This window comes from Martes martes (assembly GCF_963455335.1).
Source record: "Martes martes genome assembly, chromosome: 5".
NCBI lineage: Eukaryota > Metazoa > Chordata > Mammalia > Carnivora > Mustelidae > Martes > Martes martes.
Window position 1 is genome coordinate 85122574 of NC_137892.1, and position 26514 is coordinate 85149087.

Genomic DNA, 26514 nt, shown 5'->3' on the forward strand with positions numbered 1-26514 from the left:
TTCACCAGACACTTGTTCTGTAACATTATTGCCCCTTGATAGGGCTTGTGTCATGAAGTACAGTCTGTAGTAGGCAAAACTACCCCTCCAGACGTGTCTTTTCTTTATTTCCTAAGGAAATGCATGTCTAATGGAATTTGCAATTTAAAATAGCTAATGACTTTCGGGAAGGGTGTCTGGATGGATTCCTCCTGGCTACCTTTTGGTTAGAGTAGCAGAAACCAGAAACAGGTGAAATCCAGAGAATAGAGACATTATATAATGAGGTGGTTAAGCCATCAGACTTGGAGTCCAATAAACCCAGAGGAAAATCTGGCTCTGCCACTATCAAGTTATGTGCTACTCACCTTTCTGTGTCTCATTGACCTCTGTAAAAAGAGGAGAGTAACAGGCCCTACTCCATTGGGTTGTTACAGGATTAAATGAGATAAGGCATGTAAATCACTTATTAGAGTTTCTGGCACATATTTCTTATGTGCACACATTCCTTAATATACATTATTTATAACTTAGTATTTAAATTAGAAATCTAGAATGTGGGTCAGAATTACATACAAAAATAATGTAAGTCTAGGATTTGGGTAATCTGAATTCAAGTTCTGTATCACAAATTTGATTCCCTAGTTTATAATGCTCATGACAGTGACCTGTAAATGGTAGGCATGCAACAAATACCCGTCGAATGAATGTATGAACAAATGAATGAATGACTTACAGTCTCTGGGTCACATTTTCCCTTGTACAAAATGAGGATGTAAGGTTCTGACCTTGATTCCTTCACTGGGATGTTGGTATGGTAAGTTAAAAGAAAAATGTCAAATATTTAAGACATCCACATGTTTAGTGTCTTAATGAAGTCAGTACATACAAATGATATAAGGCGGCTGAATAGTCAAGGTTTATTCTTAGACTTGTCACATCTTTGAAAATAAGGGCACAGGGATCACCTGCGTGAGTCTGACAATAATATTGTCCAAGATCTAGGTATCATCTTTAGTGAGGGCATTTTGAACCTAAAGAAACAAAGTATACAATGAGCAGTTCAAGAGGATGAAATCATTGGCCTATTCTTGGCACTTTTCCCCCTTTTTCCTGTTTCATTTCTGAGAACCTGTTATGTAGGGTTGCTCAGCTTGAAAAACATCCCTAATCAGGTCACGTGAACTGAAAATGCTCCCAAGACACTTTCCACACAACACATCTAGTTGTAAGTTTGATGACTTCATTGAAATATCGTTTTTCTGAGGCAAAAAGCCACTGACATAGAAGACCACACACCTGCCCCATCACTACTGAAACCCTGGGAAATAGGACCTCTCTCTCTCTAAATCTCAGCAATCACATCTGTATAAAGGGACAACTGTATCTAATCTCAAATAAACCCTGTACTGATTTAAGGTGCTACTAATTACTATTGTGCCATTTCATCCTGTTCTTGACCCAGATGTCTTCTCTCTACGTGGTAAGAATGCTTTGGAAAATTAGAGCCAACCCTTAACTCAGTGCTATTGACATTTTGGGTTGCATAATTATTTGTCATGGGGGCTGTTTTGTGCATTCTGGAAAGTTCAGCAACATCTCTGGTCTTTACCCATTAGATGACAGTTAGCACCTCTCAAGCCGTGACAATCAAAATGTCTCCCGGTATTGCCAAAAGTCCCCGGGGTGCAAAAATCACTCCTAAATGAGAGCCACTGCCTTAAATACACATAACCCACACAAATCAGAGAAGAGTGTTTCCTGAAATTGGTTCTGTCTCTCACATACAAGAATAAACCACTGACCACTGGCTGCAATTTAGAAAAACTGCTAGTGATCACTGTAAATTCTATGTATATTTTAGCTTTCATGCATTCTTTTTCTTTCCTTTCCTTTTCAATTTTTTTTTCTAAATAAATGCCACTGCCACTAGGGACTATATGAATAAAAATGGGTTTGATTTTTGCCCAGAAATCTGTAATGCTTAAATTTCACATCAGGAGACCAACTTCACTCCACCTTCTCAAGTACTGACACCCACAGTAAGGACAAACTATTGTGCTGAATTAAAAGCTGTGAAACTTTGTAACCAGACTTTTTCCACACGTTCACACAGCGTTACCATGGGCATTAGCCACTGACCCGACATCGACCTAAAAATGGCACGAGAGTGCATACACACATCCACTCACACAGAGGAACAAGTATAAAGCAACTCTTCTCCACAGCTTTCTTGTGCATCAATCCTACTTCCATTTGTGATGGATGGAGCCAACCACCAGCAGCAGAGAGAGTCTGAAGGGATGGTAGTTTTTATTGTGCAAATGCAGGTAAATTAGCTAAAGGTCGATTCTAAGAATAAACTGACAAGATGGAAGGGGTTGTTGGGAAAGGGAGACACTAAACCCTCTACTTGGCATGTAAGCTCTTTTAGGAGGCTGATTAACAGGAAAATCACCACTCCTCAGCCCAGGACAAACCCGTTGAGAGCTGCAGGACCAGGGCACGTTTTTCTTTAGCTTTTTCAAAGTAGATTCCCTAAATAAAGCAAGGGTGACAGTCTAGGAACTAAAAATTCTTTACCCAGTAAACACCACCGTTTGTTCACAAACAAGAGCAATTTTTCAAAGGTTAGGAAACTGGGGCAGTAAAGGGATCCCACTTGGGAAGCAAAGGAGGGAAGTAAGCTAAATCAAATTTAACATTTTAAAAAAATCTTGGCCGAATAATCTTAATTAGCAATTCAGGTTTATTAGTTTCATTAGCCATTCTTCTCTTTCCTGTGACAGTCATCTTTACCAAAGTATTCACTGAGGATCACCACAAGCATGTATTTAAGCCACTCATTCTCTATTTCTCGTATCATGTGGGAATTTGATATCTGCCTAGTTATTCTGTTATATGCATAGAACCAACTGGATCATTGAAACTCTCCAGAATCATTTCTATCTGAATAGAGTATGGCCTTCCTTTCTGGCCAGAGTGGAAAAGTATAGAACTTCATCTCCTTCTTGTCACTGCATATGAAATATGACCACTATTTTGAACTGACTATTCCTTCTCTTCTTTTATATTTCTCTCATGGGTTTTGCTTGCAGTTTTTACTTAATATTGAAGTTCAGCATCCTCAGCTATCTGAGAGTTTCATAATCCTGCATGAGTCAGATTGGACAAATTTAGCAATTCAATGACTCAGGAGTTTATTGGTGAAATACAGCTAAATTCACCAATCATTCCATATTAATTTTGGTGGTGTTTGTATGTTCAGTTAATGGAACCACCTTTGGGGCCATACACACCACCACTAAGTTATGGATCGTTCTCAAGTTCCTCTGACTCACACTGTACAAGGCCTGGAAATGAACAACTCTCCTTGGGAAAGTTCGTATGTTTTCCTTCCTTGATGGGTATCATAAGGATATATCTCACTCAGAGATGTGCTCCCATCTACCCAGAGTACCCATAGATAAAACTATATTGATACAGGTTTTCAGTTTGTCAAAAAAACCAAAATAAAACAAAATCCAAATGTACAAATACACACAGAATGAAAAGGTGGCTGACAGGAGGATGAAAGAACAGAGGAGTCATGACTCTCCTCTGCCCTGGTCCTGGGATGCTCTTCTTTGGGCCTTTCCTCTTAGTGAATAATGCAAACTTTGACTTCTTTGTAGTGGAAAGAAAGTGAAAGGAAGTGAGAAAATGTGGGCCTCTGCACAGTCAAATCCTCAACAGCAGGATTTCTTAAAGGAAGGTCCACAGACCATCTCATCAAAATCATGAGAGATGGTGGGCCACAATGCAGATTCCTTGGCCCTGCTCAAAGTTTCTGAATGACTCTCTTGGACTAAGGTAAAGGCATCTGCATTTTTACAAGTGCTACAGATGATTTTTGTGCACAGTGAGTATTGAAAAACACTGCTAAAAAGTTTGCAATGGGGCTCACTACAAAAGAATCTCTGTTCTAACGTATGTTGCAAGATGGGAAATATAGACATTTCAAACACAGAAGCTCTGTGGTTGCATCACAACATGGTGGTTATTAAAGTTTAAGACTCTTTTCTTTCAGCAGGGGTGGAGAGCAATAACCATTTCATCTAAAACCAGAGATGAAGGCAATATAAATCAAACCCATTCCAGCAGATTTCATTTGGTCTAATTTCTCTGCAGATATTAATCATTGTACAGTCCTATACAAATGACATTAATGCCATTTTAACTCATAATACAGAATACTCACTCTGATTCCTTCTCTAGTGTATTATTTTGACAATATAAATGAAAATATATAAATTGGAACAGTGGGCCAACAAGATTGCAAGATGCCAACAATACCAAGACATTAAAGAGAGAAATGGCCCATGCTAAACCTATAACCCAGCATGCAAATTGTTGAAAACATTTATCTGCCACAGAGTCACCAGGGGAAAAAAATAACTCTCTTCATTTTTCCTATGAAAATGGCTATGTCAAGTGGAGGTGACAAAGAATTCTTCCTAAAAGTCCACAGAAAGACTCTTACTAATTCTAGCAAAGATTATCTAGGAAGACCAAGGTTACTAAGACTCCACAACATGATATCTAGTGGCAGAAAATACCAGCGCTGAAGCTCCCTGGGTTAAATCATTATGGTAAATGCAAAGTTGGAAGGTTAAATCTGTAACAAAGGAAAATGTCTAAGAATCAAAGTTTGGCTCCCATTATGGGAGTTGGTGTCAAGCAATTTTGCAAACCACCATATATGCCTTTTCTTTTTGTCACTGGAGCATGTTTTGCTTGGCAGAGACAAAGGACCATCAGAAGGGAATCTAAAGTCCAGAGAAGCAGAAGTAATCCAGAAGCACAAGGAGTTGACAATGAAGAGGACCCACCATGAAGAGCACGCATCTGCGCCTAGGAATGAAGCTGCCTCTGAATCACACGGGGGCATCTGAAAAGTGAAAAATTCCATTTGTTTTCTCCCTAAATCGAATCAGGTGGGGGTAGACATAGCTATGGGGGAATAAAGAGCGAAGGGAACACATGATTTGTGCATTGTTCCCTTTTATTTTAATTTGCCATGCATGCATTTCCAGTCAGACAGCTGACTACAATCACGAAGGGTAACACCACTGCATATAGCAGAGGCTACTTCACTGGGTTGTTTTTGTGACTACGTCTCAGTGCAGCTTTTTTTTAGTGGGGGAGGGAGAGCACACCAACACAGCAATCTCAGTTTTATTTTCCTCTCTTCCCCTTTTCCTGCTAAACTGTTTTTGATAGTGGGTAGGAGGACTTGATAAATATATTCCTGACTCCAGGAGATCCACATACCTGTAGAGAGTGACCTCCCAATGTCACCAGATTTTAGCATTGCAGGATTTCCCAGCAGGCCACCTAATTCAGGGTTCTACATATATGATTCCTCATTCATTTGATCCATCTGCTGCTATTAGTTTCTTTGTATCAGCAAATTATGACCTCCATCATAACCAATATTCAAGAAGTGAACCACACATATGGTTCTGTCCAGAAGTGAACTAAAAGTTCTTAAAACTTTTAAGCTCAGGGAAACAGGCATGAATCAGGATTAATAGAGCACTTAATCCTTTAACTCACTTCACTTACCCAGAAATCGTTTTCCATGTGGTAAGCCACCTACACCCTACTTGATAACTTCACTCAAACTAGGACTGAATGTTTCCACTGACTCCTCCTTAGAGCTTTTTACTGACCAGGTCTATATTCATCTCTCTACCAACACCCACACAAATAAACACCTAGCTGCTGTCTTAGTTATCTGGGATATTTGGGTGGGTGTCCATCTAGAGATGGTCCAGATTGAAAATGTTAGTATTGTTTCAATCAGATTTCCTACCACTAGTTTTATTCACTAGAGGGTATAAGGAATACTTAAGCAGAAAAAAATTCATGAGTTAGGTCTGAAATTTAAGGAAATTGGAACTTGGCCACTTTATGCAGATGCCAGACTCCAATAGGGCCACAAGCATCATCTGACCTACATAAGTTTGAAGATATTTTATCTATCTTCAACTTCCTTTTGAGCCATTAAATTCTGTGATTCTTGCAGGATCCTCTATTAACAGGATGATGTGGTATTAAGAAACATTGAAAGGAAAGAAGACATATTGGTAGGGCCTTAAAAACTATGCTGTAGTTAAGAACAAATGCCTGCTAATATATTAACCCATAAAAGAACACCACTTAAATTCATAAATGATAATTCTCTTGACAACTCAACTCCCCAAATGAACTTTCTTTTTCACTGAAGTAGACCTTTAAATTCCATTTGAGTCTTAGGATCAGAAAACATCAGCTGAGTCTGTGGCCGAGATGTGAGGGTAAGAATTAAAAAAATTCAGGAAGATACCCATGTACTCATGGTCACTCATAACAGGAACCAAGAGAGAACCTCCTACATAATAAATGTGCATCAACAAAATATTTCAAGAGGAAGCAATTGGTTATTATATTCCCTCCTACAGACATTATCTAGTTGCCTTTATTACCTGTCACACATATATACATACACACACACACACAATAAAAAAAAATTAAGAGTGCTTGGCACACAAATAATGCTTGACAAATTATTTTTTAAGTTCCCACTGAAATGCATGAGGAATGCTAAAAATAAAAACGGGTTTTTAACCTTCATTCACCACAAGCCTATGAAAGAAGTATTGGTACATGTAGAATACAGAGTCATACGGATAGATGGCTATCAACAGTTTCTGTTTGGCTGTGTCTATACAGGTCAAAGATGTATTTGAGAAAGATAGTTTAGAAAGCCAAAACCTTAATTCTGAAGTTTAGTTATCTAGTTGGGCTTTTCACAGACATCAGGAAAATGACAACCAAATCATAGTATAGGCACAGCCAAATCCCAAAATCCCCCAGACAAAACTGGCTACAAGAAAGTAACAACGTAGTACTGTAGTTGTAAAAAAAAAAAAAAAAAGTCATGAGAAATTATTAGGCGGTGTGTGGAATACAATTCCCTCTTAAGGAAACAAAAGGCCGGACCCTTATCCAAGTACTGTGTGTTGTTCTTACTTCCACAACTACACAGGAATGCAGAAAACTGAATGTGGGTCACATGAAAAGGCCACACCATTAAAACATGGGGAGTAAGTACTCTGAAAACATTGAGAGACGGAAGGTAACTCAGCTCAGGGTAGAGAAGGCTGAGTGTGGGGTCACTGAGTCATAATTTTTGCGGATACGAATGTTTGTTTCTTTAATACAAAGAATGTTTTACTAAGCTCTTCTCACCCTCTCCTAGTGCAGAGAAAGAGCAAAACTGTAAAATGGAGCCTGAGGGTGTTAATTTCAAAATAAGGAAGACAATTTGTTGATGACCAGGGTTACTCGATGTTGGAAAGTGTTGCCAAGAGAGGCTGGGAAATCTTCCCAGAAGGGTTTTAAGAAAGGAGCAGAGGCTCATCTGTATCTAAAGTAGTCAAAGAGAGTGCTGCTGGGAGCAGGGGTGTTCCCCTCAGTATATCCAGGCCCTGGGGACATGTGTGCTGTGTGTATGTACAGACATTGTTGTGCTTGTGTTGCACAAATACTCATGCATACGGCATCAATATAAACTGGCACGTAATAGATTTGAGTGAAAAGTCATATAAATCTGCCATTTCCCCCCTTACCCCATAAACAAAAGGGAAAAGGAAAATTAAAAAATCCAAACATATGCCATTGGGCCAGATCTCTTTCTACCACATTCTCATTCAAAGGAGGGAGGTAGAAGATGAGAGAAAACCCAGTTTGGGATAAAGGACTCCCAAAGCCTCTCAGCTACTCTTCAGTAGCCGGCTCTCATTTTACATAAGATACTCAGCACGTGGTATCCAGTAAACACACAAACAAACAAGGAACCAAAAAGAGATTTTCTTATCATTCCACATCTGGAAAGAAATCTACCCTGTGGATTTAAATGTTAAGGTGAACTAGGTCAATAGGCAGTAGTATATCAATGGGCTACTGTGTTCTAACAAACATATTGTTAGTTGTTACTTTCCTTTTCGAATACGAATTTTGAATTTCCTTAGGAGGTTTATTTCCAAATGGTGACACGATTAGTTTCTTCTCCCACCCCCGGCCCTCCCCTATAGATGATACTTCCGTAAAAGTTCAGATTGCCAAGGATGTTTTCTCTCAGGGAACCTATCTGGGATTTTGATCTTTAGGAAATCCTGGATACATTTCTCCAGCTCTTCCTCAATTGAGAGCTTTTCCTTAACAGCTTTTTTTTTGCTGCTCATGTTCGACTCCCTGGAGCCCGAAGTCAGAGTCCGGAGCAGATCGCTTTTCCGCCGCATCTCGGACTGTTGGATCAGCTGCACGGGTCCCTTCTTGATGGGACGGTCCAGAGTCTGGATGTTGGTCTGGCGTGTCACGGGCCCACAGATGACCGTCTCCTGGGGAGAGCTGGCCTCAGACTGACTGTCACAGCTGGAGGTGGAGAGGTCGTTGCAAGATGTGCCGCTCTCCCCTTCTTTGTCACCTGTGGCGTTCTTGCAGCAGCAGTCGCAGTGGGAGGGTGACCACCTCGAAGGCTCACCTGCAAGCAAGCACAGCACCCAAGGGGTTAATGCCAGCCAGCTCAGCCCAGAGGAGCAGCACAGCACCTGAACACACACACACACACTCACAAGTGTCCACAACCATATATTTATAAGAAGTGGGGTGGCACACAGGATAGGCTGCAACATGAGCTCCTAAAAGTCAAGTGCACTGCAAGAAGGAAGTTCGTAACTGCATGCTGGGCTTCAGTCCACGGGCACTGCAGCCAGCTATTTAGCTACACCATGTACCAATCTTGTCACCTTGGCAGTCCCCTTACATTCTCAAAGCTTCTGTCTCTTCCCCTGGGAGATGAGGATAATCAGTTGCCTACTTCCTAGAGTTGTAGGGAGGGTATAGATAAATCAAGTGAAATTCTTAACAAGGTACATAGCACACAGTAAACTCTCAATAAATGCTACCTGATTTTACCATGGCTGGTGTTAAGCCTGGATCCAGAGCTCCACGTTATTGCAGTCCAGTACAATAATGGCAGTCTACAAGAGTCAGGGAGGGCTTACTCTGTGCCAGCCCCCAAGTAAGCTCTGTGTACCCATCATCTCACAGGAGCCTCATGATAATTCTGTGAGTAGCTCCACTCCTAGATTTCATACAAGGAAACTAAGACCCTGAGAATTTAAGAAACTTGCCCTAGTTTGCACATTTTGTAAGTGGCAGAGCTGGGATTTAAATGCAGATTTCCCAAGTACCACAACCAAAGCAACTAACCATTTGTTTTTTTCAACTTGTTGGACAGTAAAATTCCTGCTTTTCTTTAAAAACAATGTTCAGGGTTTACTTCTCTCTCTGAAGTGTCTGTTTACCTCTCCTCAGAAATACTTATCATTTCCCCTTCTGAATTATGGTTTTGTTTTGTAAGTGCCTCTAATATTGCACAAACCACATTTTGTTATTCTTTTCCACTTTATTCATCTCAGCTACTCACCATGAACTCTCCGAGGTGGGCACAGTCAAGTGTCCATTGTTGTAATTCCAGCAAGTGGCTCAGAGTATGGTGTAGAAACTCAGTAAAAGGCTGTATCCTTCTAGTAACGTTTTAAGTACCTGGATTCAGCCACACCTGGAGCTGGTCCTGTCAGTGGACTTTTAAGTTACATAATCCACTATCTTATATTTAAGCCAGAATGAGTACCTCTGTCCCTATTCCCCTCAGTTTTGATTCACCGCACTGTAATCAGCTATTTGGAGACAGACCCATTTTTCAGATACACAGCTGGTGGCTCCCTGAGCTAGAAAATCCACAATTACAGCACAAAGTGAGTTCCTAAACATAAGTCACTTCTCCCAGCCTTCAATCCCCTGAACATTCAGTCTTCTTAGGTCATGAACTTGATACTATTTACTTATCATACATTATATGCTAGGCTATTTCATATAGTTCATTGCACTTAAGCCATAAAAAATAAAGGAAATGAATCCCCTTTATAATGCTAATATTGAGGACAAGGATAATGTAGTATCTACATACGTTTAAAAGAGACCCAGTTTGATTTGTGCTATATCTTACTCTCATAAACAATGAATCACATTATAATAAGATCCCACTTTACTGGCACCTCTAATATGGTCAAAGTAGAGGAAACCTAGAATGGAAACTAATAGGAAAGTTATATCCTGTCTTCTTGTTAAAGGCCTGTCATCCATATACTAAATGATTTAAATACTTATGGAAACTTACATATTTTCCAGAAGGAGTAAAAAGAAGTCCCTTATAAATCACAACTCCAAAATTATCTCTAAAGTATATCCACTCTTTCAAACCACTTTTTAAAATGTGACTGAATAATCATTGTATTTATATACCCATTAAATGAAATGCAACAATCCAATTAGCCAAAAGGAATCACCACAGCAATAATGTCCTACTTATCCCTGGCTATTACCAGTAAATATCTTCCATGCAACAGAGAAACTGCTCAACATGTACCAGCTGCTGACTGCAAATATCAGCAATAGGAAATCTTTTCTCTGCCAGCCCAGATTCTGAGGGTATCATTTTTCTTCTTCCAAAGGCAGAATCTGCCTCTACCTCTCCAAACCCAGCCATCCCTAGATTAATAGGACTTGATGGAGAAATGGCTCCAATGCATTGGGTCAAAACAAGGTAATCATATCAATCCAGACCTGGTCTAGTTTAATTCCTTATGAGAAAAGTTCAGAAATTAACCTAAGCCTTAAAAAAATAGAAGAAGAAAACAAAGGAGAGGAGAAAGGAGAAGAAAGACATATCTGCTGAGATATGCCTGCGCATTACCTTAAAACAAGATGACAAACTATTTTGGCCATAAACCCTGCTGAACCAGTAGAAAGACAAGTCTGTGTTTTTCTCCCCAAGAGTTACCTTCTCCACTGTAAAGTCATTTCATGACTTAGGGAAACCTAAGACTTTTCTAAAGGGCAATTTAACAACACAAACACCATCATGGGAGGGAGCCCTGCATGTTTCTGTGAAAAACTGCACACAACCCTCCACTGCATGTCCAAGGCAAGAATGCAGAGCGGATGCAGCTATCTTCCCTGAACTACCACGATGATCATGGGTTTAAATGTCAGCTGGGATCCTCCAGCTTCCAGGCAAATAGAAATATTACTTTCTACAGATTCTAGGAGCTATCACTATTAAAGGGAAATTGAACAACTTAATTTTAGTGAAGCCTGTTATACTACAACATGTTTCAATATTTTATGAGAACATTTGAATGTTTTAACATTTTCAGCAAGACAATTCATAAGAAGGCTTCTGGAGTCCATATATTAAATCAAGGAAAAGATGGTATGAATGCAGCTGGAGGTCCTGTGTGAAGAGTCATCATGAAATTTAAAAACAGTTAAATGTGAGAAGATAACCACTCTGGTTTTTTTTGGGCGGGGGGGAAGCACTGTCTGTCTCATTACCCCCTTCCCAAGAACTTGACCAGAGCAGAGGTTTTAAACCATAGCAGAGAAGTAATGTGTGTGGGCTGTGGGCCCGTTTGCCTTTGCAGCCCCACTGACATGTGCTCACCAGTCCTGGCAGATGTGGAAGGAGCTGTGAAGGGTCAATTCTGTAACTCAAGGTATTCTAGAATCTCCCCAATTATAGTAAATTATGATCTCATAAATACCTTGGTACTTCAAATTACAATATACTTTTGCTCCCCATCAGCTGAGGTTTCAATACTGACTGGAATAATTTTCTCCATTTGAAGAGAAAACAGGTTACAACTGATTAGCCAGATGTAGGAAAAAAAAATTTCATCCCAAGAAAAGTCTCATTTATTGATATTAAAAGGGCAAAAAAGAAATCTAATGTCTTTTGAAGGGTTTATTAACAGGCTAATGGTCGAAAAGCACAATAGCTCTACTTTATTTTTAAATAAACCACTGCTTAATTTGTTGGATATTATATCATTTTTGGTGCCTGGCACTATCAGAGGTTTGATAACTGTTTGCTGAATGAATGAATGACCCAAACACACGTGTTAAATTATACCAAAATCATAATGTAGCAGCACAGATTGCGGAATCAGGTCCCACAATTTGTCAGTTTGGATAAAAAATACTTCACCTCCCTGAGCCTTAATTTCCTCATCTAAAAAGTAAGGCTAATAATAGTATCTCCCGGGGTGCCTGCGTGGCTCAGTGGGTTAAGCCTCTGCCTTTGGCTCGGGTCATGATCTCAGGGTCCTGGGATCGAGCCCTTCATCGGGCTCTCTGCTCAACAGGGAGCCTGCTTCCCCCTCTCTCCCTGCCTGCTGCTCTCCCTACTTGTGATATCTCTCTCTCTGTCAAATAAATCAAAATCTTTAAAAATAATAATAGTATCTCCCTCACAGAGGTTTTAGAAAAATGAAATGAGACAATTAATGTAAAGGTGTTTCATGGTTTGAAGCACCCAATAAATGTTCTATTCATTCATACCTATTTGCTCTACTAAAAGCCAGGCACTAACCTACATAAACCACACGAAGGAGGAGAATGTTCAACAGGATTTGGTATGTTTCCCCCAATATGCTCTACAATCAATTCTTAGGTCTGGCTGGAACATCATGTGAGGAAGGGCACTGATGCTGACACTAGACTCATCAAAAAAATGTATAATGACATTTGGTAATGCCTGGATTTGCTGTGGGAGCAGAGAGTAACCACAAGCACGTGCAGTGTCTGGCACATAGTATGTGACCAAGGGATAGTTTTGGAAAGAAGCTTCCTTTACTGCACAGTGCTTACAATTTCACAAATGGATGAGTCTTCTGAAATAAGAATTTGCTTGAAAACACATAAAATAAATTTAAACCCAGAGCCAGGAATAATCTGTATTTTGGATTAAGGGGGGAGGAACAGGACCCTAAATCTCCCTAAGTCCTTAAAGCTCAAATCTTCCAACATTTTACAACTCTGAAAAACTGAGGACCAGTCAGGCAAGTTGTATGATTGTACGTGGCCCCTTTGGACCATAGTCCTAACTGCAGATGTCCTTACTGATAAAGAAGGAATAAAAGAGGAAAGACTATAGAATACTTCTCCCCTATGAAAAATTCAAACCAAGCTGAGTGAAACATGACTTAGCAAACTCACAAAGTGCTTATGCATTTTTAAAAGAGGCAGCTCTGCAATCTACCCACACTTCAAATTCTCCACCTGCTAATGGTTCTGAACACAATGCACATCACTTACAGCAACAGCTGGGAAAACTGCTTTCCCCTGTCTTCTCTGTCAATGATGTAGGAGCCTGCCAGTCTGGGAGCTAGGTGGCCAGATCTAATTTATTGAGGCTGCTGAAAGACTTTCTTGGTATCCCAGCTGAAAAGTCAATAATGGCCAAATTGATGTTTTTATAATTCTGCTAACCTTGGAGAAGATATTTCATAGTAGAGATTGGGAATAGGCAGGCTGTGCAAGCTTCTGAGAAAATACATTTTCCAGCTTGATAATCATCCTTTCTTGCTTCCTTTCCACTCTTGGACATTTGTCCTTGGATGGGCCCAGCTGGGGCTCCTCATTAAGAGGTGGCAAATTTGGGTAAGAGCAGATGGTTAAAATCATTCATGCATCAGTCAGGGCCAGTCGAGAAAACAGGCATTGTACCTGTAATCTTCATAGGGAGAATTTAATATAAGGAACTGGTAAAACAGGTACTGGAGGGGTGAAAAAGATGCAGAAAGACTGCAGGAGGCAGCTACCACTTCTAGGGCTGGGGAGACAAATTGAAGACGGGGTTATCAGAACCTGGAAGCTTGCAAGAGCCATCATGTGGAGATTGTGCCTCGGCATCCAAGGAGGGCACGTTGCCTGTCGGTCCTGTTATCTCTGAAGGGCCTGGCTCTGCAGTGTACAGAACAAAACAAAATTGCAAACTGGGACTAACTACTTCTGGTAATAAAATAAACAAATAAAAGCTGGGTTGATGCTGATGAGCAGTATGCTGACAAGGTGTCCCTCCTCTGCTCCTGTCCTCCAGCCTTCCTCTCGCAAACCCTGTGACAGCACAGACCCCAAGGGGAAGTCTGCTGGGAAGGTGCTGACCCTGCCAGGGATGGGAAAGAAAAGAAAGACAGTTCTTGACCTGCCAGAACCTGTGCTCAGACACTGTAGTTGGGAAATGGAAACAACAGAAAGCTATCACTGAGTTCAGTTCCTGCCCTGCTGCCCTTTCTTATACCTTAGGATTTTGTATTTGTTCTCCTTCTGCTGCAAACAGTTATATTTCTGATATTCACCTATTAGTTCCTTTTTGCCCTCCAATGCTCAGTTTAGACATCACTTTCTCAGAGCAGCCTCACCTCTACCCCCCACCCCAGTTGAAGCCAGTCCCAATCTCCAGCTTACCTCTTCTGCACTATCACCATGGGTAATTATGGAGGTGTTTCTACATTTATTTGTTCAATGTCTGTTTCCCCACACCTGACTGTAAAGCCCATGTTTGTTCCTTTCTGGCAAACTCCAAGCCACATACAGACTAGGGTCTTGGGGCACATCGTAGTAGATGCATGACAAATGAATGGGAGAGGAGATGGATGATGGCACAGAGAATAAATTTTGGTTTAGGGTGTGTGAAAGAGACAGTAAACCTTCCACACACACAGAGGAAAGAAAAATCTTGACGTGCAAGGGTAGTTAAAATGGAAAATATTTAGGCATACCACTAGGCATGTAACAACAATGTGCTGACCAGCATAGATAACAGCAGGATCCACAGGCATATCCAGAATTAAATCAATGTATGTATGTGCTTGTGTGTATTCACACATACATAATTTTTAACTGATCATCATTCAATTATTTTATTGACACAAACACAAAAAAAAAATCCTTAGAGGCATTACACAACTTCAGTAAAAATTAATTTTCCTAACCATTCTATCATGGGTCTCTATTCATACTGTTTTCCAATTTGGTGATGCTCAGTCATACCCTCCCAGCTCAGGATTTTCAGCTGTGGGGTTTCCCTCTGAATAAAGCAATGTCAGGGTGTGCTCTAAGGCAGGAAATCCTGAATTCTGGCCTCCTGGCCTATTGCCTTGCTCTTCCAATGTTCCTTGATAACACCCCTACCTCATTTTCCAGGTGCTTTTTGCCCTTTTCTTCCTTTCTTCCTGCCTACTGTATTTCCTCCTCCTAGTCTCAGCATTTCTCTGTTAAGATCCTACTTAGTTACTCCTGCCCCCAAAGTCCTCATTGCCCTGTTTCATAGGCAAGTCCCACAGCCCATCCTGATCCCTTTTTCTACCCAGGGCCTCTAGCGTGGCCGCTCCCTTTTACATTTTTCTTTACTGACTTTTCATAAGTTTGAAGTAGGGGCCCGAACAACTCCTCCCCCTATAACGCCTCTTAATCAACATCTAAGGTCTTCTGTCCCTTAGAATGAAATGTGTATGTCATTATTATAGGGGTTGTTTGTCCCCTTTTCAGTAGAAACACCCCCTCCCTTTTTTTTTAAGAAAGAGAGCATGAGAGGGGAGAAGGTCAGAGGGAGAAGCAGACTCCCTATGGAGCTGAGAGCCCAACGGGGAACTCGATCCCAGGACTCTGGAATCATGACCTGAGCCAAAGGCAGTCGCTTAACCAAGTGAGCCTCCCAGGTGCCCGAAACACCTTTTTTCTCCCTTTTGGGAACTACCTCTTCCTAACTCCATGTGCTCCTGAAGGGACCGTCACCCATACTGCCATGCCTAGCCACAAGGGGAGGACATCTGACCCATATGTGAACTTCCCACGTTTCAACCATGGGACCCAAGTTGTGTGAACCTGAGTCTTCACTGAAACTGAGCCACTGGAGTTTATGGGTAATATATATTCTATGATATGGGCTGTTGCAAAGATAGGGGAATATGAGTTCACTGGGCACCTTCCCTACAGGTTGGCAAGAGGACATTCATGCACAAAGAAGCCAAGCAAGACAGGCAAAGCTGAGCATAGTCAAGAGATAGAACTGACTGTGTCTGTGTTGTCTCAAGTTGGCCCCATTCCTAGGCTTATAATTTCATAAACCAGAAATTCTCTTTGCTTAATCTAATGAGTTAGTTTTGTCTTAAATATGGTAAGAGTCTTGAACACAACATCACATTCATGTAACTGAATGTCTAATTTACCTGTGTCATTCTCTAGCACTTGTGTAACTCTAGCACTAACGTTAGCCAGTTCTTTAGGGGCAAATACTCCCACATGGCTAAACTACTTTATAGGTAAATAGTTTCTTTAGGGAATGGTACCTCTTCTCTACACTAGTTCCAACAAAGTTGAGTAACACTCTCAGGAGACACTCAGGCTCTCCTGCCACCTGTTGTACACAGTCAATCTTGGAATGGGTAACAGCTATACCTCCAAAACCAGAAACTTAGCATAATAATAGATATAATTTATTGAGGGCCCCCTTTGTGCTGATTATAGTGCTCAGCACCATATATAATCTTCACAATATTATATGAGGTAGATGTTCTTTCCTTTTTATGGAAGAGGAGATTGTAGGTCAAAGTGGTCAATTACCCAATCCAGTTACAGAGTGGACAAGTGACAAACTGAGAATTCCAATTCAGATCTTTTAGTACAAAGCCTCTGCTCTTTTGGGGGGACAATATTCAATACCACGAGAGTTTTCTATCAGAAATATTAAAAATTCTAACAGGCCCAAAAGGTGGAAGTGTTGACTTTAAGACATGATAGCCCCAGTGATTTCAGCACTTCAATCACTTTTAGAAGTAATCAGCTAACCGAACAACTTGAAAATCCGCAGGACTGTTACCATTATACTTACATAAGAAATCTTAATTCTGTTCTCTGAGCTGACTAGAAAGAACTGAAAGTGGCGAAATGAAGGATGAAGTGTCATGGGTGCTCTTCCTGATGTGTGGGCACACTGTCTCCCTCCACCATGCATCAGTGCCACCACAGTTGCCCTGGTAGCGGTCAGCAGTATCTCAAGCATGCACCCAATTTGTACAGGAAAAAACCCTTTGCCAGTTAATTAAGATAGAATAGTTACTAATACTGCTTAATGAATTTTAAATAACCAACCAATATGTGATACCTTCTCAAAAGGGAAAAAATCAAAACACAACAATCTATTGTTTATTGGCAAATGAAAACCTAAACTTCTATTGATCCTCCTGGTAGAATTAAAAAAAAAAAAAAAAAAAAGCCAAATTAACCCAGAGAAGCTGTTTACAGGCTAGAGAACCCTGTGAATTTATGAGAATCACAGATAACATAAAAGTGTCTTAAAGATATTTATAAGTCATAAACTACTTTAAAGGGAGTTAGGTTGACCAAAAAACTTTAGGTGATGAGAAGCACAGCCAGACATGAGAAGGATCACCTGGATAATGGTGCAGAGCTCACTGCAAGCAGGCCCACACAGAACCTTGGGGTGTGAGACCTGGAAAGGACCTCAGAGGCCCCTGAGTACCCTTGTTTTATAATGAGGAGAAAGAAAGGAGCCTAAGAGTAAGTGTCAAAGCCAAACTCCAAGTCTGGAGCCCTGTCTGAGATCTTGCCAGAGACACAGCTTTGGAAGGTATGGAGCGCTATGAGCAAAAATCACCTCTAACTTTTGAGGGTTTCATATCTGGACAATCTTTCATCTGGGGTGGGAAAACTCACAGGAAGAGTCCACTGCTGAGTACAGTCAAGATGAGCACAAGACAGAAGAGTCTGGAGAAAGCAGATTCCTACCATATGATCACACACCTAATGGTCAGAGAGAGAAAAATGGTAATGAGAGAGAAAAATGGTGAGAGAGAGAGACAGAGAGGCAAAGACAAAGAAGGAGGGAGCATGAATAGTACCTCTACCTGATGATAATGCAGACCTGTGTTTGCACCTAACTCTGAGCCAGACACAGGGCCTGGCACTTTACCTGCACCATCTCACTGAATCATGATAACCAGTGAAGAGACTTCCACCACCTAATTCCCACCTCCCAAATAGGAGGCTCCAAGGGACCACACTTGCCCAGCTCTCAGGAAGACTCAAATTCCAGAGATTTACTCAGAGTCAACATCTCAAAGGCCTTATTTTAAAGTGCCTGTAACCCACAGTGTGAGAACAAGTCTGACACCTCAGTGTGAATTAGTTTATCACAACGCTTGGACTTGACAGAGGAAGCCTAGGAATTCACAAAAGGCATTAATGAAAAATGAGAACGTACCATGTGTCATGTGCAATGCTAAGTGCTTTACAAATATTTTACTCTAACAACAGTCTAAGGCAAGGTTTCCCATTATTGACATTTGCGCAGAATAATTCTTTGCTCTGGGGACTATCCTGTACATCACAGGATCTGTATCAGCAGACCATCCCTGGCCTCTATCACTACTCTCTACTCCCTTCTTCAGTGAAGAACTGAAAACCTCTGGGTACTGCCAAATGTCCTCTGGGCAGCAAAATCACCTCTAGTTGAGAACTACTGTTCTAAGGTAAGTAGTAGTCTTATTTTATGGTAAGAAAATGGAATTCCACAAATTTGACTAATTTGCTCATGAGTCACAAAGCTAGTAAAAGGTGAAACTAGGATTTGATTTTTGGTAGATCCAACTCCAAGACTATTACTTGTTCCATTGTTATACTCTGATGCTCCTATGAAACGCTGCTTTTCTGAAAGGAGCTTACTGGGCAGAAACGATCCTTCCATTCACAGTAAGTTCCAAAAGAAGTCAAATGAAAGGAAATGAAGAAAACTGAGTTGCCTTTTCACCTTTCATAAAATGGAAAAAACACTTCATCTTCACCAGGCTATCTTGAAATAACAGAGTAAGATTTACACAATTTAGCAATTCTGTCTGAACATGTTATCTCTGCTAGTTGGCCACTGGTTCATTACTATTCTTTTCACTAGGATTTCAAAATGGGACAATGGTGGTTCTACCCAAAGACTTTCCCCACACAGCTACAGCCTATATTAGTAATCATGTAATGATAAGAAACGAAGTTAAATTGAGCGCTTAGTACATTCCAAGTGTTGTTCTGTACTTTCCTTGCAGAATCTCATTTGAGATTTAAAACACCCCTATGGAGTAGGCTCTATTGTTACATTTTACAGAAGAGCTAACTGAGGGATAGAGCAGGTAAACAACTAACCTCAATCTTCAAGAGACAAGCTGAGATGCAGGCTTGGAATTTCCATAACAAGTCAGGCAGTAATTAAAACCCTGTGGTTTAGAACTTGGGCTTTAGAATCAAAGACACCACAATGGGGCACAACTCTGCTGGTGACTTGCAGTTTCCTCATCTATAAATGTTAGAAATAATAGTACTTCTCTTGTAGGAGGATGAGAATTAAATGCTATTTGTCCACAGCATGCCTACAGTGCCTAGAATATATTCAATGCCCATCGAATAATGTTTTTTTTTAAAGATAAATTATTATCTTGATACCTAAATTGGCAATGTTGATAGCAGTCATAGTCATGAAATTTTTTTTTTTTAAGATTTTTTTTTATTTATTTGACAGAGATCACAAGTAGGCAGAGAGGCAGGCAGAGAGAGAGTGGAAGGGAAGGAGGCTCCCCGCCGAGCAGAGAGCCCGATGCAGGGCTCGATCCCAGGACCCCGAAATCATGACCCGAGCCGAAGGCAGAGGCCTTAACCCACTGAGCCACCCAGGCGCCCCAGTCATGAAATATTTAAAAGGTAATTTCAATAATGGTAACTTGATAGGTAACTTCTTATTTCTTCTGCTTTTCTTTGTTTTCCTATTACTTAATCCAGATCTCTGCTTTCTAGTGTCATTATGGGCTGTTTACCAAAGCATTGATCCCATTTGCACAGATTGATAATATTTAGGAAAACATCACTGAAGAACAATTAGTAGGTAAGTTCTCGTCCCCATAGCTCTGGGGCAAGAATTGCCATATGTGAGCTGCAGTAACTCTAAGGGCAGTAAGAATTCCTGAAAGAGGGTAAATTCTCAAAAGAGGATAAAACAGTAATGATAGTTCACTGTTACACCTTTATATATGATTTTCCTGTTTCTTTTTTTAAGATTTTAGTTATTAGAGAGAAAGGGTTTGTGTGAAAGAAAGACTGCACATGAGCAGGGGGAAGGGCAGAGGGAGAGGAAGAAAGAGTATCAGATTCCCTGCTAAATGTGGAACCCAACCTGGGGCTCATGACCCTGAGATCATGACCTGAACCAAAATCAAGAGCCCAGTGCTCAACTGACTGAGGTACCCAGGCACCCCTTCCTGTTTCTCTTAAGTCATAGTAATTACACACAAATGCACAATCTCATAAAATTGCCAAACTCACTCGTCCGTGATGGGGAGAAACATCCTTTAATCACAGAGCCCACCCCTCCCCCAAAAATCATGGAACCCACCATTACCTCCATGGTTAATTCACTTAAAACAGTCTTTGAAGTGGTTTGACAGGTATATTCAATATAAATGAAAGCAAAAGCTACCAACATTAATTGACACTAACGACTTTCAGACAGCAAGGGATGGAAAACAATTCTCCCTCTGATAATCACAGGGAAATTAGGCTGAAAGAGATCTGAATTCTACATTTCTTGGTCTCTGGTTATTAAATATATTCCCTTTTCTTAACTGATAATCAGATCTGCAACAACACATTCTTAATTGTTTACATTTGGAAAATGGCTGGAAAAGAACTTTTTAAAAAGAAATCCCAAACAGGGGTGCCTGGGTACCATAGTCAGTTAAGCCTCTGACTCTTGGTTTTGGCTTAGGTTGTGAGCTCTCTGTGATTGAGCCCTGCAAGGGGTTCTGCACTCAGAGCAGAGTCTGCTTAAGTTTCCCTATCTCTCTGCCTTTCAAATAAATGTGAGAGAGAGAAAGAGAGAGAGAGAGAGAGAGAGCGCATGAGAGAGGCGAGCTCGAGCGAGGGGGTGGGGCAACAGGAGAGAGAGAAGGACTCGTAGATGAGCAGGGAGCGCAAAGGGGGACTCAATCCCAGGACCTCAAGATCATGACCTGAGCCAAAGACAGCTGCTTAACTGACTGAGCCACTCAGGTGCCCAAATAAATCTTTGAGAGAGAGAGAGAAAGAGAAAGAGAAGAGAGAGAGAGAGAGAGAAACAAAAGAGTGGTATAGGAGTCCAATTTCATTTTTTTGCATGTCGTTATCCAGTTTTCTTAGTACCATTTATTGAAGAAACCACTTTCCTCATGGAGTATTCTTGGCTCCCACGTCAAATGTTAGTTGACCATATATGTGTGAGGGTTTATTTCTGGGCTCTTGAGTCTGTTCTTTTGAACTATTAGTCTATTTTTATGCCAATACCATACTGGTTTTTGTTTTTTTTTAAGATTTTATTTATTTGACAGAGATCACAAGTAGGCAGAGAGGCAGGCAGAGAGGGAAGGGGGAAGCAGGCTCCCTGCTCAGCAGAAAGCCCGACTCGGGGCTCGATTCCAGGACCCTGGGATCATGACCTGTGCCGAAGGCAGAGGCTTTAACCACCTGAGCCACCCAGGCGCCCCTACCATACTGTTTTGATTTCTATTGCTTTGTAACATAGTTTGAGGTCAGAAAGCTTGTTCTTCTTTCTCAGGATTGCTTTGGCTATTCAGGATCTTTTGTGACTTTATATAAATTTTAGGATTTTTCTATTTTTTAATTTTAGTTTTAATTAATTTATTTTTTAAAGTAAACTCTACACCCAGTATGGGGGTTTAACTTAGAACTCCAAGATCAAGAGTTGCATGTTCCACTGACTGAGTCAGCCTGGCATCTTGGATTTTTCTTTCTATTTCTGTGCAAAAATGCCATTGGGATTTTGACATAGATTGCCTGATCTCAAAATGGATTAAAGACTTAAACATAAACCCTGAGACCATAAAACTTGGAGAAGAAAACATAGGGAAAATCTCCTTGACAACTGGTCTTGGAAATGATTTTTTGAATATGACACCAAAAGCACAAACAGCAAAAGCAAAAATCACTAAGTGGAACTATATCAAACTAAGAAGCTTCTGTACAGCTAAAGAAACATTCAGCAAAATGAAAAGGCAACTATGGGATGGGGGAAAGTATCTGCAAGCCAAGTATATGATAAATGGTTAATATCCAAAATATATAAAGAACTCCTATGACTCAATAATTTAAAAAAAAAGATTAAAAAATGGGCAGAGGAGGTGAATAGACTTTTTTTCCAAAGAAAATATACAAAAAGCCAACAAGTACATGAAAAGGTGCCAGAATGAGAGAAAGGTTGGTAGCTAGGGGAAGATAAAGGTAATGAGTTATATCTGGGAATTCTTATGGGCCTCTAGAAGATCCAAACTGATAAAGCCTGATCTCTCTCCTCACAACACTATTTCGAATTCCATTTTTTCCCCATGCTTCTCCTCTAATTCCATAAAGATGTCTGTTTCAACACTTCCATGTGACATGCTTGCATCCATACAGTTGTACAGAGCAGCATGGTGTAAAACAGAAAAGTGACCTCAGCAATATGAATGTAAGATATTTTACATATTTTATAAGACATTCAATTTTACTCTTCTGTTATTCTTGTCTTTCATTAAAATCTAAGTTCCTGGAAAGTAAGTTCCCATTTGAAAGAGACTTTCTCGCTGAAAATTATGCTCATTCCACTCTGACAAAGATTTGAGAAGAGTCATGACTTAGCAGGAGATAAATTATGAAACCTACTATTTGTATAATACTTAATAGATTATAGAACTACTTTCATTCATTATACCTCATTTGATCCTTGTACTTATTCAATCAGCACTCGACTTATATCTGATGGCTCTCTACCAAACACTGTCTAGGCAATGGGTTCAGACCTAGCCACAGGGATTTACATTCTGATAAGATAGATAAACAATAGTCAAGTAAAAGATAATAAAAGTTCAGATAGTGTTGAGGGCTGCAAAGAAACTAAGACAGGATAATATAATGTAGAGAGCTGGTCCATCAACAGATGGAGCAGTCAGTTGGCATCTCCAGAAAAGGTAACATTTAAGCAGAGACCCAGCGTCCAAAAGAATCCAGCCTGTGAAGATCATGTAGCTGTCATTATAGGCAAAAGGAGCTTTGAATGCAAAGGTCCTGAGGTCGGAATAAGATGGCATGTGCAGAGAACAGAAAGGAAGTCTGCATGGCTTGAATGTGGTGAGAGAGGAGGAAGTATAGAAAACGAGGTTAGAGAAACAGACTGGGGCCAAATCCAGTAGGACTGCAAAGGCTACAATCAAGAGTTAGGGTTTTATACCAGGGCATTAAGATGGATGGGTTTTTGTTTTGTTTTTAGAAGACTTTTTTATTTGAGAGAGAATGTGAATGAGAAAGCCCACGAGAAGGGGCACGAGGGGGAGAGGGAGAACCAGGCTTCCCAATGAGCAGGGAGCACAATTTGGTACTTTATTCCAGGACCAGGGATCATGACCTGAGCTGAAGGCAGACACTTAACCAACTGAGCCACCCAGGTGTCTCACGATAGATGGTTTTAACAGAGGAATTACATGACTTTAATTCATCTTTATTACAAGCTTACTCTTCTTGTTCTCTAGAGGATGGATTATTGGTGAGCAAGAATGGAGGTAGGGAAGCCAGTTAGGAGGCTATTCCAGAGTCCAGGCAAAAGATAACAGTGACTTCTAGGAGTAGAGGTAGAGACCAAGTACTCTATGACATACATTTCTTTAATCTCACTTTACAGCTGAGGAAAGTGAGGCTCAGGAAAGCAAAGGGTCTAAGCTGGGTATAAGAGCAGAGAATTTTTCTGTTTATAAATTCAGTTCTTCCCCATTATGCCATGATTGTGTCAGTAAAGACATCCCAATACATAGATTGTTGAAATATTCCACAAGCAATCTGTTTTTGACAGAAGATGTTCTCACTGTCTCTAGCCCTATCCTGTGTATCAGAAGACTTCCTTGGTTAGTCCTTCAGCTGATCTGCACCTGCTGGGGTTATTTGATTGACTTCACAAACTGGGAGCCTGGAGTTTAATTCTACAATCAGGAATCATTATATTGTTTGTAAACAATGACAGACTATGATAAATATGCATTCTGGTTAATTACTTCCTTCCCATGTGCCATCTTCACTTTCTCATTTCCATCATCCTGTCACATCTGAGTACCTGATTGTGCGTTCCCTACCAGAGGCAGAGACAGAATAGCTGCAAACACATTGAAATGCAGGAAGACAGCTCTGTATCCTCTGGGTTGTCAAAACCTGGAGTTCAAACACCAATGAAAATTAACAGATTTCAACATGTTCGGCTTTATTTTATTCCTTTGGTTTGTGCATTTTTATTCAAGAAACAGGGTTCCTAATATATTTCCATTACATCCCAGCCCATGAAGATGGATTAGTAAAAAAAAAACCAGTAAACCAAATTGCATTAGCATCCAAGACACTCGGCATCTTTTTCTTTTTTTTTTTTTTAACAGCAGGACCAAGTAGTAGTTAGTAAACATTTTAGGACAGGGTTCCTTCATCTACAGAATAACAGCCTCTGCAGCAGAATTCTTGGAACAGAGGAAGAAGTTTCCATATGGTTTATTAAATACCAACAATTCACATATGGTAGAGTATAGGTGCTGTGTAAATCAAGTGGCAGTTTCACATGGTAGTGAAGAGCTTGGGCTGTGATATCAGACAAATCCCAGTACCAATCACACTTCTACTTACCACTTACGTGACTTGTACAAGTGCCAAACCTGCTTGTTCACCTGTAAAACAGGAGCCATGGCAGTACCTGCCTCATGAGGTTGAGAAGTAAATGCAGAGTACTTTCCTTGGTGTTTGGCCCCTGAACTAAATATATTTGTCATTGTTGTTACCAGTTATTATTATTATTACAGATAATATATTAGTAATATATATTATTACTAACTATAAGTAATTAATAACTACCAACCTATTATTACTAATTATTACAGATTATTCCTTAATCTGTTTCTCTCATGTAAAGAGAATGAATTATACGTACATATGGGTTTTCTTTACCCATCAATGGGGCTGACCCTTGACCCAGTCCTACTCTACTGAACAGAAGTCCCACTGAACTTCCCCACAGATGAGAAGATGGCTGGCCTACATTTCAGAAGGCCTTGAGTAAAGGTGCCTCTGTTACATGGGAAGGTGGCATACTATACTAGCTATGGTGTGAGACTTGTGTCTCAGGCCCTGATCTGTCCCAGGCCCTACCGAGTTATATAACTTTGGCCAAATTCCTAAAATCCCTGTATTTTTCTCATTCCTACTTCTGACAGTATTATTACCCTACTTACACCCTGCTAGCTTCTTTCTCTCTGAGGATATTCATGAATATATTTTACAAAATTATAATAATATCACAGCATATAAATTTGAGGTAAAATTTGTATCTTTGGTGTTACTATCATTCTCACTGTCAGTCTTCAGGTTGGTCTCATTGGCACTAGATTATTCTCCCTAGCAGGACAGGAGATTCTTGACCTGGTATTTGAGCCTTTCCTTAATCTAGTCTCCTTCCACTGTTCATATTTACTCCTTAGTAAAATACTCATTGAAAACTCACATTGTCCTGCTGCCTGGATAATTCATCAGGGAAGAGTTAGCTTAGTTGTACCTCTTCAGAAAGTCTTCTGATTTCTACCATAACCAGCCCTGGTGGCCCTAGAAATTGAGTTACTGACCTCTCTCCTGTCCTCTCACCTTTCGCCTGGGCACATCTCTCTTGCACTTATAGCACCGTGTTGTATTCTCTGAGTGGATCCTACATTAAACTCAGGGGCCCTCACCAGCAGGGGCCATCCTCATTCATCTTCTATGCCCAAGGAAGAGCAAAATATTTGGCATATACCACCACCCCACAACTGGTCACTTGAGTGAGCAAATAAATGAAATACCTTTTCATCAATGAGGCTATATGACCACAGATTCATTACATATTTATTATATTTAAATACATACTGTCTAGCAATCATCACCTTTTCATTACAAGTTCGTATTTCATATGAGCGTAGCTTCATTTCTTTTCCCAAATACGTCACTGGCAGCTTAAACTTTTCGTCTACAGTTATGTGCATTTTATTCAGAAAATTTCTGTATTATCCTTCTCTCTGATCTTTAGAGACCACTTATGAATAAAAACAGTTTGTATAGCATAAGGTATAAGAGAATGTTGAGGGAAAGACAATTTTAAAGAGTCGATCTTTTCAAATATTCATCGTTACAGTTATTGTAAGAGGTTGATTTTCTTGTTTGTTTTTACATGCGCCAGGAAAAAAGAGATGTGGTGTAGTCTCAAAGACAGTGTTGCCAACATGAATTCAAAAGCCTAGATCTACCCAGCTAAAAATGTATCACTCAAAAATATATTCCCCAGCTAAATGAAATCATTGAATCACGCATTAAGGAAAATGAATAGTAAGCCTGAGACCATGGCAATTTACCTTCCTCAACTGAATGAAAAACAGGCAGAAGAAGTCTGATACTCAAATTGCACTGTAATATGCCCCTAGTCTGTGTGTGTGTATATATCCATGTATGTGTGTATGTGTG

At 40.3% G+C, this 26514-nt stretch overlaps 1 protein-coding gene across 1 annotated transcript in view; it reads right to left on the reverse strand.

Annotated features, from left to right (window-relative positions):
* Nucleotides 1-8093: 8093 nt before the first annotated feature.
* The window catches only part of KCTD16 (potassium channel tetramerization domain containing 16), a gene marked incomplete at both ends in the record, with an annotated part of 262385 nt that continues 243964 nt past the window's right edge, over nucleotides 8094-26514 (reverse strand). The window contains 1 exon segment of the mRNA XM_080804805.1: nucleotides 8094-8548. Coding sequence (XP_080660931.1) covers nucleotides 8094-8548 — 455 coding nt within the window.